The sequence below is a fragment of the Meriones unguiculatus genome, chromosome 1 (assembly GCF_030254825.1).
Source record: "Meriones unguiculatus strain TT.TT164.6M chromosome 1, Bangor_MerUng_6.1, whole genome shotgun sequence".
Taxonomy (NCBI): Eukaryota; Metazoa; Chordata; class Mammalia; order Rodentia; family Muridae; genus Meriones; species Meriones unguiculatus.
In genome coordinates this window covers 192,270,555-192,284,652 of record NC_083349.1, presented here as the reverse complement: position 1 = coordinate 192,284,652, position 14,098 = coordinate 192,270,555, and the positions used below count along the sequence as shown (strand labels likewise).

At 45.3% G+C, this 14,098-nt stretch overlaps 2 protein-coding genes across 5 annotated transcripts in view; both read right to left on the bottom strand.

Moving 5' to 3' along the window:
- Positions 1 to 2,773, bottom strand: part of Ptpn9 (protein tyrosine phosphatase non-receptor type 9) — a 78,516-nt gene extending 75,743 nt beyond the window's left edge. Inside the window, exon 1 of the mRNA XM_021633552.2 lies at positions 2,062 to 2,773. Coding sequence (XP_021489227.1) covers positions 2,062 to 2,124 — 63 coding nt within the window. The 5' untranslated portion in view covers positions 2,125 to 2,773. The remainder of the gene's footprint in view (positions 1 to 2,061) is intronic.
- Positions 2,774 to 8,892: 6,119 nt separating this feature from the next.
- The window catches only part of Snupn (snurportin 1), a 33,611-nt gene continuing 28,405 nt past the window's right edge, over positions 8,893 to 14,098 (bottom strand). For all 4 annotated transcript variants that reach the window (XM_060374423.1, XM_060374430.1, XM_021633569.2 and 1 more), the window contains one exon: positions 8,893 to 13,950. In XM_060374423.1, coding sequence (XP_060230406.1) covers positions 13,639 to 13,950 — 312 coding nt within the window. In that variant the 3' untranslated portion in view covers positions 8,893 to 13,638. The remainder of the gene's footprint in view (positions 13,951 to 14,098) is intronic.

Genomic DNA, 14,098 nt, shown 5'->3' with positions numbered 1-14,098 from the left:
AAAATAAAGCCAATTAAACCATTAAAAACTAAAAAGGGAAAAATGGTGGTCTCTGGGTTTCTTTTTTGTTTTGTTTTGTTTTGTTTTGTTTTTCATGACAGGATTTCTCTGTGTAACCTTGGCTATCCTAGAACTTGCTCTGTAGACCAGGCTGGCCTTCAATTCCTAGAGATCTGACTGCCTCTGCCTCCCAAGCACCAGGATTAAAGGTGTCTCTGGGTTTCTTAAAAATAAAATGCTTCTACAGTGAAGAGGATTTTCTTTCTTTTTTATTTTTATTTTTTTTAAATCAAGAATGGAAAGAAAAATAACAAAAATGGGTATTGGATCTCCAGCTTTTCTTGACTGTACTGTGGCTACACAATGTGTTTAACCCTCATTATTCGCACGGACACAGCTGTTAGAAAGATGAGACACAAAGTCCCAGCCGTGATGAGCCTACAATCTTGTGCATGAAAGAGAATGGTACATAAAAACTGCTCAGAACGCTGAGGATATGGTGCTGGATGCAGTCCTCAGAACTGAAAGGAGAAGAAAGGAGTCAGGCATGGGGTGCACAATCACGGTAGCATTTTGAAAACATCCAGTTGCAATTACCAAGATGTTACTACTGTTTGCAAAAAAAAAAAAAAATGTCCCCCCCCTTTTTTTTAACTCATGCTAAGTTTATCTACAGGCATTAAGAGTATGGTCTGAGGCCAAATACAAACATCATTTCCATAAAAAAGAAAAGTCAAGAGCTTTTAAAAAACCAGGTCTTAGGGCTGGAGACATGGCTCTGTGGTTAACAGACAGCAACTAGCTGGTCTTCCAGAAGACCTGGGTTCAATTCCCGGCTCACACATGGTAGCTCACAACTATTCATAATCAAGCTCCAAATGACCTGACACCCTCACACAGACATACATGCAGGTAAAACACCACCACACATAAAATGAAAATAAATAAATCGTTTAAAAAAAAACAGGTCTTAAATAAGCCCATTAAACCAATGTTTGTCAAAAGAGACTATTCCCACTACAGACTGCTGGCAAATGTGGGCCTGTGAACAAAGGCTAGAGAGCATGAAATGGGTTATCACCAGCATGCCTCACTTTTTCCTCTTTCATTTATTTTATTTATTTATTTAAGGTACAGCCAGACTACGGCCATATTTGAGCACAACTATGTTTGGGTCTGAGCAGTGCCAAGCAAGAGCCCACCACCCATAGGTTCCCATCTCATCTAGCAGACTTTCCTATCTTCCTCAGGAGCAGCCTGTGCTTCCACAGCTGGAAAATGGGGGGTGGAAAGTTATAAGCACACCAAGCTTCTCCCTTACCAAAACCCCTCAACTGAGAACGCAAGCCACTACTTTCTTGGAATTTAAGGTCATGAGCTTTAAAGAGGGACAATGGAACTTCAATGTGGGCAACAGAACCATGGAGATGAGGTGGGGGCAGGGAAGTGGGGGCGAGGCAAAGAGCCCAGCCTGGGAAAGCAGAATACGAAGGTCAACGCCAGGGACTTGGGAAGCTAGAAAAGGGGTAGATCTTTCACAATCTGTCCAAGTAGGCCCGTCACGGCAGTCTGAAAAGCCTGAAGGGTTCCTTTGAGAATCTGGGGCACCCATTTACTAGCGCTACCTCCCCCCTTCTTGGAAACTGAGATAACCACCTAAGAATCCTCCCCCAAATGGCTCTCTTTGCCCTTGAAAACAAGTGACCCTCAAGAAATAGAAAATAAAAAAATAAAATAAAATAAAAATTAAACGCAAAAGAGAGAGTAGAAGGGTCGGGGGGGCAAGGTGTTCTGCAGCCACCCAGAGGGGCGCCTACCCCAGTTCGGGGAACTTTAATATTCATTGGAATGGAGCGGCATGGGGGGAGACCCCCCGGAAACCTCAGCGCGAGGGGTCCCGCGGCTCCGGGGATGGGCGGGCGGCGGCCTGGGGCGCGGCCTCCGGCCGGGGAGGCCAGCCCGCAGGCCTGGAAGCGGAGCAGGAGCGCCGCCGGCCCGGGGTGCGGAGCCCGGCCTAGGCCTCGGCGGCTCGGACACACCCACCGCCGCGGCCGCGCTTACCTGCTCCTCCTCGGGGGTCAGCTCCGGCGCCATGTCCGGCCGGGGCGCGGTCGCCGGCTCCATCCCGCCGCCGGGCGGACAGGGCTGGTCGGCGAGCGCCGGAGCCCGTGCACTCGAACTCCGCTTCGCGGCCCGGCGCCTCAGCAGCCCTCGGCCGGCTCGCGCATGGCGGGACGGAGCGGCGCGGCCCGGCGCCCGCCGCGGCTGCCGACGCCGCTCCTGCCGGCCGCGGAGAGCGGGCTGCCGCTCCCCCGCGGGGAGGAAATGCCTCTTATTTGCTCCGCTCCTTTCCTCACACCACCCCTCCTCTGCCGAGGGGGAGAGAGTGCGGGCGAGCCACCACTAGCCGCCGAGGTTTGCTTTATGTCTGGCCGTTCGTCCTTTAAGGAAACCGACGACTCCTCAGGCCCCCGCGGCGGCCGCCGGCCCCGCGGCGTCTTCCCCCCGCTGCGGCGCTCGCCGGCGCCCCGAGCCCGCCCAGCCCAGGCGTCCGCGGGGATGCGGGCCCTGGCGACCTGCGCGGCGGCCTCGCGGCCCAGTTCCTCAAAAGCCGCGGCGGCGAGTGGGAGGGCGGGCGCGAGCGAGCGAGCGAAAGGCGTCCTCCTCCCGGCTCAGGGCCAGCGCTGCGGCCTGCGCCGCGTCCGCCGGAGCCCCCCGCGGCTCCATTGAGAAACTGAGCATCTCATTCACAAACAGGCGCCGGGCTGGGCCGGGCCGAACGGAGGCGCGCCGTCCGGGAGGGGGAGACAGAGAGGCGCTGGGAGGAGGGGAGGCCGCGCGGAGGGGGAGGGGCTGCGGGGGACCGAGGCGACTCCCCTCAGAGCCAGGGCAAGCCCAGGCTGTGTGGTAAAAGGATCCAAAACTATGCGGTGGCCGGCACTCTTCCCGGCATCCACAGGCGGCTACCACCAATTGTGACAACCCACATCTCAGTGTCTTAAAGGTTGCCTGCCTGCGAGGTCCAAGATGATCAGATGCCTAGCATCTGACAGACAAGCAAGGGGCCCATTTTGCTCAGTGTTTCCTGTAGTCAGTCCAGCATCACTGTAGCTAGCTTTAACGGCGCTCAAGAAAAGACATCCTATATCGGAATTCATTCGGGAAGCCCACAGCCTTTGTAAATCGGTTTTACTCTGCGGCAAGCACAGCGGTGTTTGTTTCTCCCAGGATAGGGACATTGTGAAGCTAGAGCTGGGCCTGCTGTGACTTTTCATCATTTTAGACCCAAGATTTCAGAAGTATTCCAGAAGAACAGATATTTAAAAAAAAAAAAAAAAAAAAAAAAAAAAGGAGCACCATAAGTACTCCCCCAGGACTGAAGCCCAGAAACAACCAGGGGAAGGGTCTTCAGAAAAGAAAGTGTAGGACTGTTTACAAACAGGATGGAGTCTGACCTCCCTCTTAACTCAGGCTGGTTTTGACCTATTGGGTTCGAGTAATTTAGATTCAGTAACCGGGACTCCATCCCTTTGCAACAACTGTAGGACTAGAAAAGTCCCAACCTCATTATATACATATATATGTAAGTATCTAAATATATATATATATTACATACACCCATGTTTTGGTTTGGTTCTTGAGACAGGGTTTTCTATGTACCGACACAGAACTGGCTGACACAGAACAAGATATGTAGACCAGTCTGCCCTCTACCTCAGAGATCCACCTGTCTCCAGAGTGCTGAGATAAAGGCACCTAACCTTAAATATTTTTAATTGAAAATTTTTTCTCACAATATATTTTTAAACCCATTTGTGCAGTAGCAGCTTCAGGTCACCCCTGCTAAGTTTTCCTTTTGGGGGGTGGGGGGTGTTGTCATTGAGAAATAATCTCTCTATGTAGCCCTGTCTGTCCTGGCTATGTAGACTAGGCTGGCCTTGAACTCACAGAGATCTGCCTCTTGAGTGATGGGATTAAAGGCATGCCCATCCCTCCTGGCCACCTCAGGTAGGTTAGTTTGTCTTCCCCCCCCCCCCTTAAGATGGACTCTAGGTTGAACTCAGGAATCCCCTCTGGAATTGGTTTCAGCATGGAAACAGGAAGACAGTCTGTAACAAGTATATTTACATGCCAGGCACTGCACTGGAGTTAAAATCAGGCAGTATAAGATTATGGAAAATGTATCAGGAAGTAAAATTCAAGGGCTGGAGTGTTGGGTCAGTGGTCAAGAATAATGGCTAACCTTGCAGAAGCTCTGGGTTCAATTCTAGTACCCACATGGTAGCTGAACACCTTAGGGAACTCCAGGCCCAGGGGATCCAGATCCAACACCCTCTCCAGGCCTCTGAAGGAACATGTGATACACAGGCATACATGCAGGGAAAAAAAAACAACAACACAAAAACAACACCCATACACAGAAAAAATAATAAAGATAAAACTTTTTTTAAAAAATATAATTTATTTAATCTTTATTTTATGTGCATTAGTGTGAAGGTATCAGATCCCTTGGCGTTACAGGCAGTTGTGAGCTGCCATGTGGGTGCTGGGAATTAAACCTGGGTCCATTTGGAAGAGCAGACAACGCTCTTAACCACTGAGCCATCTCTCCAGCCCTGATAAAACTTTCTTTAAACAAAGTAAATAAACTGTAATTAATAAAAAATAAATAAATTTTAAAAAAGGAAAAAATCTTTAAAATGCAAGACTCAAAAGTATGTATAACATGTCATTTATATAAAAAAGTATCCACTTGTAAGCTCATTTATACATAGAAAAGCTTTGGAAGAACACACAAGAAAGGTCACTGGCTTTCTCTTCAGGGGGAAAACTTGGGAGTCTAGAAAGCAGAGCTGAAAGGAAGACTTTAATATATTTTGCTTACTTTTTTACTAATGTATAATTTAGACACAGAAAATAAAATATAAATGTACAGCCACATGAGTTTGTATAAGCTGAATGAAACCAACAAATCAAGAAATAGAACTTGGAGCTGGAGAGGATGACTCAGCAATTAAGTGCACTTGCTACTCTTCCAGAGAACTAGTTCCCAGCACCCACAACAGGCAGCTCACAACCATCTGTAATTCCAGTTCTAGGATATCCAACACTCTCTCCTAGCCTATTCCAGCACTGGTGCACGCCTTTTTGTGGTTTTTGAGACAGGTTTTCCTCTCTGTGACAGTGTGACAATCCTGGCTATCCTGGAACTGGATTTGTTGTCCACCCTGGCCTCAAACTCAAGAGCTCCGCCTGCCCCTGCCTCCTGAGCGCTAGGATCAAAGGTGTGCGCCACCACAACCAGGAGTGGGCCACACCTCTGATCCCAGCACCTGGGGAAGCAGGAGGAGCTCAGATTTCAAGGCCTGCTTAGTCTACAGAATAGGTTCCTGGACAGCCAGGGCTACACTTAGAAAACCTACCTCAAAAAGGAAACAAACTAAATAAATAAAATCTTTCAAAAAGAAACAGGATTTTTCCCGTCTTAACTATGGTGGTTTGAATAGGAATGGCGCCCATTGACTTCGGTGTTTGAACACTTGGCCCATAGGGTGTGGCTGTGCTGCAGTGGGTGTGGCCTTGTTAGAAGTTTGTCTCTGTGGGGCAGGTTTTGAAGTTTCTTAATATGCTCAAGCTAGATTCAGTATGGCACACAGTATCCTGCTGCTGCCTTCAGATCAAGATGTAGAATTCTCAGCTTCTCTGGTACCATATCAGTCAGCATACTTCCAAAGGTGACTATAATGGATTAAACTTCTGAAACAATAAGCCAGCCCCAATTAAATGTTGCCATGGTCATGATGTCTCTTCACAGCAAAAGAAACCCTAGGACATTAACAAAGTCCTATTTTGTCCCCTTCCAGCCTCTTCTGCTTTGAAGGGTAACCACTATCTTGGCTCAGCATAGCTTTATTTGTGTGTGCTTAAGTAGTGATTAAGTCTGGGCATTGGTGGTGCACACACTTCATCTCAGCAGTCAGGAGGTAGAGGGAGTCAGGTGGATGTCTAAGCTTGAGTCCAACCTGGTCTATATAACCCAGGGCAGCCAGCGTTACATAGTGAAACCCTGTCTCCAAAATATAAACAAATGAAAGTCATTTAAACAAATACATGTTTTCTCCCTAATAAAGTGTCTAGAACTAAATTGAGTTGGGAGGAGACAACACAACAAAACAGGATAATGAAGTATAGGATGCAGGCAATCAAAACCACAGACTGGTAGAGGCCCCCACTCTTGTGTGCCAATGTGAGGTAAAGAAATCATCTTTCCAAATTGCCAGAGCGTGGCTAGAACTTTGAGCTCACTTTGAGAGTGACAAGCCAGGCAAAAAGCAGACTACAGTGCTGAGACAGATTAAACACAGATTTAGAATTTAGGGATTTGGTGTTGTGGTCCTCCAGTCAAATGTTCTGCAGGTCTAATTGGGTATGACAGGTTTCATTTTAAGCCACTATGTGACCTAAGGATAGGCTCTATCAAAGTGGTGGGTTTTTGTTTGTTCGTTTTTGTTTTAAACGATTCGTTATCCTACAGTCCTTTTTTTTTAGATTATAAAATAATTTATAATCTAAATATTAACAGTAATAGTAAATATTTGTATCAATATCATAAAGCTACAATGGTTTCCTGCTTTAAATATTCCTAAAGTACTTTTTCTTTTTCTTTGTTGTTTTGAGTCAGGGTTTGTCTGTGTAGCCCTGGCTGTTCTGGAACTCTATAGATCAGGCTGAACTAGAACTCAGGAGATCTTCTTGCCTCTGCCTCCTGTGTGCTGGGATTAAAGGCATGGCCATCCAGGCCAGGTTCTGTAATTTTTGCTTTTTTTTTGTTTGTTTTTTTGAGAAAGGATTTCTCTGTGTAGTCTTGGCTGCCTTAGACTTTGTAGACCGGCTGTCCTTGAACTCACAGTAATCTGGCTGCCTCTGCCTCCTCAGTGCTGGGATTAGAAGTATCTACCAACAGAAGCCTAGCTTTTGGTTTTGATTTTTTGAGATAGGGTCTCATATAGCTCAGACTGACCTCAGACTTACTTTGTAACCATGGATACAAAACTACCTTTAAACCCCTGGTTGTCCAGATGCTGGGATTAAAGGCATGCTCCACCACATCCAGCATTCTAAGGGTCTTCTGTCCATCTGTCCACTGTGATAGAAGCCAGAGAATATACAGATCTATAAAACAGAGTGTCCCTGACATTTAATATAGCAGTGAATAAATGAGGCAGGTTGTCAGTGGACGACTGATGAAGTAGTAGCCCTGCTAGTAAATTTTTTCAATAATACTACATAAGCCAATGAAGAAATGGAAATGGCAGTATGCTACAAATCACTAGAAACAGGACACTGTTTTCACCTACTACCTATACTACTTTTACACTTCTTTTGCCCAGTGATCCTAGGGCATCTGCAGTCAGCAAACTAAATAGCCAGCCACAAAGTTCCTACGGAGATGAACCCAGGCTTTATTCCTCAGGCTACCAGTGTGGTAAGGAAAATAACAGGGGCTGCAATTTAACTGAATGAGAAAAGGCTCGGAGGTCTTTCAGAGGTGCAACTGTTGGGGGAGGGGCATGCAGTTTAATAAAGGAACATTGCAGAATTGTTGCCAATGGATCACCAGCTCAATGGGACAATGTTTGAAAATGAACAAAACACAAAAACCATGTGCAAAGTGCCTGTTTGGCTAGCTTTGCTCTCGGAAAAAATCTTAGAAGAACCAGAGTACAAATGCTTATCTGGCTAGAGTTTTGTTTACTTGGTTTTCTGTTGTCCCCCACACACCCCGGAGGGGACAGTGGGGGGGGGGTAGTAATTTGTTTTGACCTAAGGCCTCACTGTGCAGCGCAGGCTGCTGTAATTTAGGCAATTCTACCTTGGCTAGCTAAGTGCTAGGATTGCAGGCACAGGTTGGGATGTACTACTAGGTTTGTCTTGAACTATAGTTAGTCCTTTTCTGTTCTGTCTGGTTTTTTGTTTTGTTGTTGCTGGCCTTGTGAGCTGTGTCTCCTCTAGTTCAGACCTCCCTATTTAGCTGAGAATAACCCTGAACTCCTGATCTTCTAGCGTCTACCTCTCTGGTGCTGGAATGACATGTGTGTTACCACATCTGGTTAACTACAGTGTTTTTGGTTGGTTTTAGATTTTTAATTGTATTTATTTATTTAATGTGTGTGTGTGTCACACATGCCTGTGCATAACATGCATGTGAAAGGACCAGGAGCCAGTTCTCGCAGACAACACGGGTTCTAGGGATAGAACTCAGATGGTCAGGTTTGATGGCAGCCACTTATCTCACTGGCCCCAAACTACCATCTTTTTTGAGACTGGGTCTCACTATGTAGAAATTAAAACATTAAATAAATTGTATTCATCTAATCTCACCATAATACTGTAAGAAAGGTAAATCATAAGTTTCATTTTATACAAGATAAAAATGGTTGTGTATGTATATTCACACAAATATGGCTACACATATACCTCCATGCATATATATAGAAGACCCATATTACCAATATAGAGCCTCCTATCTGAAACATAAGATGGAGACCCATTGAGGAAGATAACCAACATTGACATCTGCCCTCCACAGGCATGCACACCTGCACACACAACGTCACCAGGGTCAAACATGCTGGTGCACATCTGTAGACCCAATATGAGATGAACCCAAGTTTCACTCTTATCCCCCTGCACCAAAAATGAAGGGTAGATAGGGGTGTAGGCATAATGTTACTGTGCACGTATAAAGACTCACATGCTGATTTCTGTGCCCCCATATCTGGTTGCAGTTCTTCTAAAAATCTCCTTTCTCAGTGTTGTGTAAATAGTGCTCCCCAATTGTTCCCTGATGTGTCAATAAAGAAACTTAAGAGCCAATGACTGAGCAGGGCAGTGGTTGTGGATGCCTTTAATCCCAGCACTTGGGAGGCAGAGGCCAGCTTAGTCTACAAAGAGAGTCCAGGGTAACCAGGGCTACACAGAGAAACCCTGTCTTGAAAAAACAAACAAACACGTGACTGACCAGGGGAGAGAATAGGGCTGGATTTCCTGCCAGCTAGGAGAAGAGAGAAAGGTCCAGGAGATATCATGAGTGAGCAACTGGAGCAGAGAAAGCCAAAAAATGCAAGTATCTCGGGCATTTCACCTGGGAGATAGCCAGGTTACTTTAGAAGGTTAAAATAGATTAATACTGCTCTGTTGTTTATGCACTAAAGCTTTTAAAATGAATATAAAAGTCCAGTCTCAATTATTTGGTTGCTAGCCAGGTTAAGAGAAAAACTACAATACAATTTTAAAATTAGCACTAACAGAGGGAAAGCTGGGTATATACCACAGTTGATAGAATGCTTGTCCAGCATGTACAATAGCCCAGAGTTAAATTCTGATCTCCACTACTGCATGAAACCTTGTAGCAGAGTTCAGGAGTGAAGGTAGGAGGACCAAAAAATTCCAAGGTTGAGACTGGCATAGTGGTATATGCATTGAATCTCAGAAGAGGCAGGTGGATCTCTGCAAGTTCAAGACCAGCCTGGTCTATATAGTGAGCTCCAGGACAGCCAGGGCTACATAAAGATCCTGTCTCAAAGAAACAACAACAAAAAGATCATAACTGCTTTTAAAATTTCCAGCATTTCAACTCATTTTTTATTACATACATATATTTGGGGAGGGAAGTTCTATGTGTCATGGCACACATATGGAAGTCAGAGAACACTATAGGAGCTGGTTCTCTGCTACCATGTGAGGTCTGGAGATGGAACGCAAGTCCTTAGGCTTTGGCGGCCATCACATCAGCTCTTGACTCATTTCTTTATTAGTAAAGAAATTTGTAGATAGGAAGATTATTTCTTTTCAAAATATGTGGGATCTTTTGTTTTAAAGATTTATTTTCCCTAGCCAGGCATGGTGGTGTATACCTTTAATCCCAGCACTCAGGGAGGTAGAGGCACTGTGAGTTGGAGGCCTGGTCTACAATGTGAGTCCAGGACAGCCAGGGCTACACAGAGAAACCCTGTCTTGAAAAACCAAAAAAAATAAAATAAAATAAAATAAAATAATTAAGATTTACTTTTATTATTTTTAAAAATTATGTGTATGTATGTATGTCTCTGTGGAATAGTACATGTGAATCCAGAAGAGGGTGGTAGATCACCTGGAGTTTCAGGTGATTCCCAACTTGAGTGCTGACAACCAAATTCCAATCCTCTGTAAGAGCAATGCATATACTCTTAGTTGCTAAGCCATGTCTTTAGCAACTTATTTATTTATGTGTATATGTGTACAGCTGTCTATCTGTATGTATACCATGTGCATGCAGGTGGCTGTGGAGGACACAAGAGAACACATAATCCCCTGGAACTGGGGTTGTAGGTATTTATGAGCGGTCACGTAAGTGCTGGGAATCAAACTCCGTGCTCTTAATTACTGAATTATCTCTGCACCACCACTACCCCCGGTTATCCTGAATTTCTTGATTGTGATACAGGGTCTCTTGTAGTACAGGCTGACTATGAATAGCAAATTTTACTGCCTTTACTTTCCAGAAGCTGGGATAACAGGCATGCATTCCACCATAGGCCAAGGCTCTCTCTTTTTTCCACAATATTCTTATTATTTCACATCATGAACCCTGAGCAACCACACCTCCCTGTCCTCCTAGGGTCACCCCACCCCCCTTAAGACCTCCCTCCCCAAAAAAAGGGGAAGGAAAAAAAACACACACACCTAATTTGTGTGGTCCATATACTCAGTGGGGCATGGTCAAACTCCCAATGTCAGGCCCCTTGAAGAAAACTGAGTCCTTCCCCACCTGCACCCACATCAGAAGCCAGCAATTCTGAAGAGCTACACTTCACCATCCTTATCACATTTTTAAGAGTTCTCTTTGCTAGGTGGGGTGTCACACGCCTGTATCCCAGCATTCAGAGAAGCAGAGCCTAGTCTACAAAGCAAGTCCAGAACAGATAGGGCTGGACAGAGAAACCCTGTGTCAGAAAAAAAAATCTTCAATGGCTTTCTGACTAGGCAATTTCTTTTTTGTAGAAACGGTGGGTGGGATAGGGATAGGAACATCACAGAAGCTTTCTATGTCCCTTGTAGCATTTGCTTTTAAACTCTATTTTATTGGGGTTCCTTAAAGCCTCTCCCTTCCAACACCCAGCCCTAGATAAGAGAGAGAAGGTTTGGGGAAAGAGAGCACAGACCCCTTTAATTCTCCTGGCTGTTTAGGGTCAATGGGTTCTATCTCTGTCAACAGCAGACCCAGCAAGCAGTATCCTCAAAGCCACTATGTTGAAACATTTCTCTCTGTCTGTCTCCAAGCCACCACACTGTCTCTGGTCCCTCCAAACTCCCACTTGCCACACACCATCACTGTATGCCACACCTTCTCTTTCTGGGCTCTCGTATTTATATCCTGAGAGCCCTAGACCACACCCCTCTCCATTACCCAGTGGCAATGACCACGCCCCACACAAGACAATTATCAGCTATGGACAAACTAAAGCCCAAACTAAAATCCCACACTTGGGATTAAAACAAAAACATATTCACATAACATAACTGAGTTTTTAAAGAAACCAAAACTTCTATTACAGTCCCTCTTTCTCAACTGTGAGTCTGTACTCTTTGCAAAAGTAGCTTGTCCTTTAATTATCGAGAGCATGGACCATGGACATCCAAATGGTCCTGGCATCAGCACGTGCCACAGACTTCAGCATGAAGAAGTAATCCTTCCAGGTTTATTTTGGGTTTTACTAAGTTATGATTATTTTTGAGATAGTGTCTCACACCAAAGCCTAGGTTGGGCTCAAACTCATGGCAATCCTCCTGTCTCAGCTTCGTAAGTACAAGGATTATAAACATAAGCCACATACCCAAAGCCCAGGCTTATTTTTAACCAAGCCTTGCCAAGTTGCCTTAACACTGACATGCATAGTCCCCACACTGATAAAGCTGGTTGCTAAAAAGAAGACTGAACAGTTCAGAAGACTAGGAATCAAGTCAGGCAGGGCCTTATGGCAAAGGCATGCAATCCAGCTACTTGGAAGGCTGAGACTGGATTGAAAAGTCAAGGCTTTGCCTGGGCTGAAAAGCAAGTTCAAGGCAGAAACTGAACATCTAATGTTTCTACATATCCCTTAACATAAGTAACACTACCATATTCATACTGCAAATCTGGTCTAGACACTGAAAAGAGCTCATAGAGACAAAAGCCTAAATCTGTAGCCAGTGGGCTCTATCACTGGTTGAGAGTAAAAGCTTCCCCTGTCTGATCACAGCCGCTTATACCTGTAAAAGCAGATACTTCGGGAGTTCCACTAGATGTGCTGATCTGCGCAACCAGGCTCGGCTTAACCACTACTGGCCAGATCTGTCCTCAAAGCTAGTTAACCCAAAGGGACCATTACATGTCACATTGAAAATTCTTCCACAGGACACCCTTTCTGTTGAAGAGAGTGATGTCAGTTTTCCTATAAGAGAAGTCCTAGTAACGTAGAAAGCAGTATGGGCTGCAGGCTGAGACCACAAGACCTGGAATAGACTTTCTGAAGACAGTAAAAACTAACTGGTTAATTTTAAACACCATCTTCTACTTTTATAGCAGATGAAGAGCTTTGGTTCACAGAGAGCTGAAGACCTCTTGCCCCGGACTTTTCCTTAATTCTTTTTCATTAGGACAAAATGTAAAGCCTCACTTTGCCTTCTAGCCTCCTCTAACTCTCCACTCCTATTTGATACTGGAGCCATGCTGACCTGACTTGATTCCAGATCAAATCCCACCCTGCTCTAGGGGAGTGCTGCTACATATCATGTAACACTTTGAGGACCTGCTTTCTTCCTGGCCTGCAAAGTCTACAAGTTCCTTTCCCATAGCCTCAGCCAAGCTCCATCCTCTGCTGTGAAATCTGCTCTGCCTTTGCCCTCAAGCTCTGGGGACTCTTCTGCAATAAAGCAATCACTTCATCACACTCTACTCAGTGTGGGGCTTACCTTCTCACTGGGTGACACTCCCCTCAAGGTCTTTTCTACCTCTATAACCTACATCTCAGAGGCCTAGCACAAGGTTTACCTCCTGATAGGGGCACTAACATTTCTTAAAGTAAATAAAGCCCATTAGCATTTTATCTCTGGAAAGGTCTAAACAGAAGAAAAATCACACTTGTTTTCTCAGAAGAAGGAACATATTCAAATACCAAGAACTGTAGTTCCTGGTAAGCCCTTTCAGAAAATGGCATAACCAACATCAGCAACTGGAAACTCAGCAGACTGTCTGAGTGAAAAAAGAGAGAGAGAGAGAGTGAAATGTGCCAAGATTTGAACAGTCGTGCTGTAAGCATCCTAGGGGGTAAGGGGAAAGTGGAAGAGATTTATAAATCTTAATAACCACAAGCAAACTTTTCTTAAGTGTCATACATATTTACATTGTGGACCTGGGGTATACTTACCACAGCAAGAGGTATTCAAATCTACTTGGATTCCAACTCCATCCAAAACAGGCCCACCCCCCAAAAGTCTGAGCCAACATTCTAGACAGGAGTCAAGCTGGTTTTGGCAGTGTGGGTTTGGAAAGCACACTCTGAATAAGGTCACTTATCATTACTGTCCTCTTCCCCACTCTTTCATGGGTTGTTCACTTTAGTTGTCCATGCCGCTCTCAGGACTTCGGGGAGGACTCCTCATCTTGGGAGTAGACAGATGCTCCAGCTCATAGTGCCCATTCTCAGAAGCCTTGTGTGTGAGTTTCTCCTTCATGTCCTCCTGGCTCCTCTTGTGCTCAATAATCTGTTGGAGCTGGTGCCCAGCATATTCTGGCTTGGTGGTAAGTGGACCAGATGGAACAACCACACCTAAAATATCTGACACCATGTAGGGGCGCAGCCAGCCCACCAAGGGAGTACTCCCAGGGCTATAGTGAGTCTGTTTATGGTAGAAGAGAAGTCCATCTACCTATAGGAAGAGAAACAAGGAATCATAATGACTCTGGGCCACATATGTCCAAGACAGCCATACAGAGGTAGCTCTTGCGGGTCCTTATCCATTTATTTGGGAGGGCGGGGAAGCAATTATGTAGCCTGTCTGTCCTGCTATGTAGACC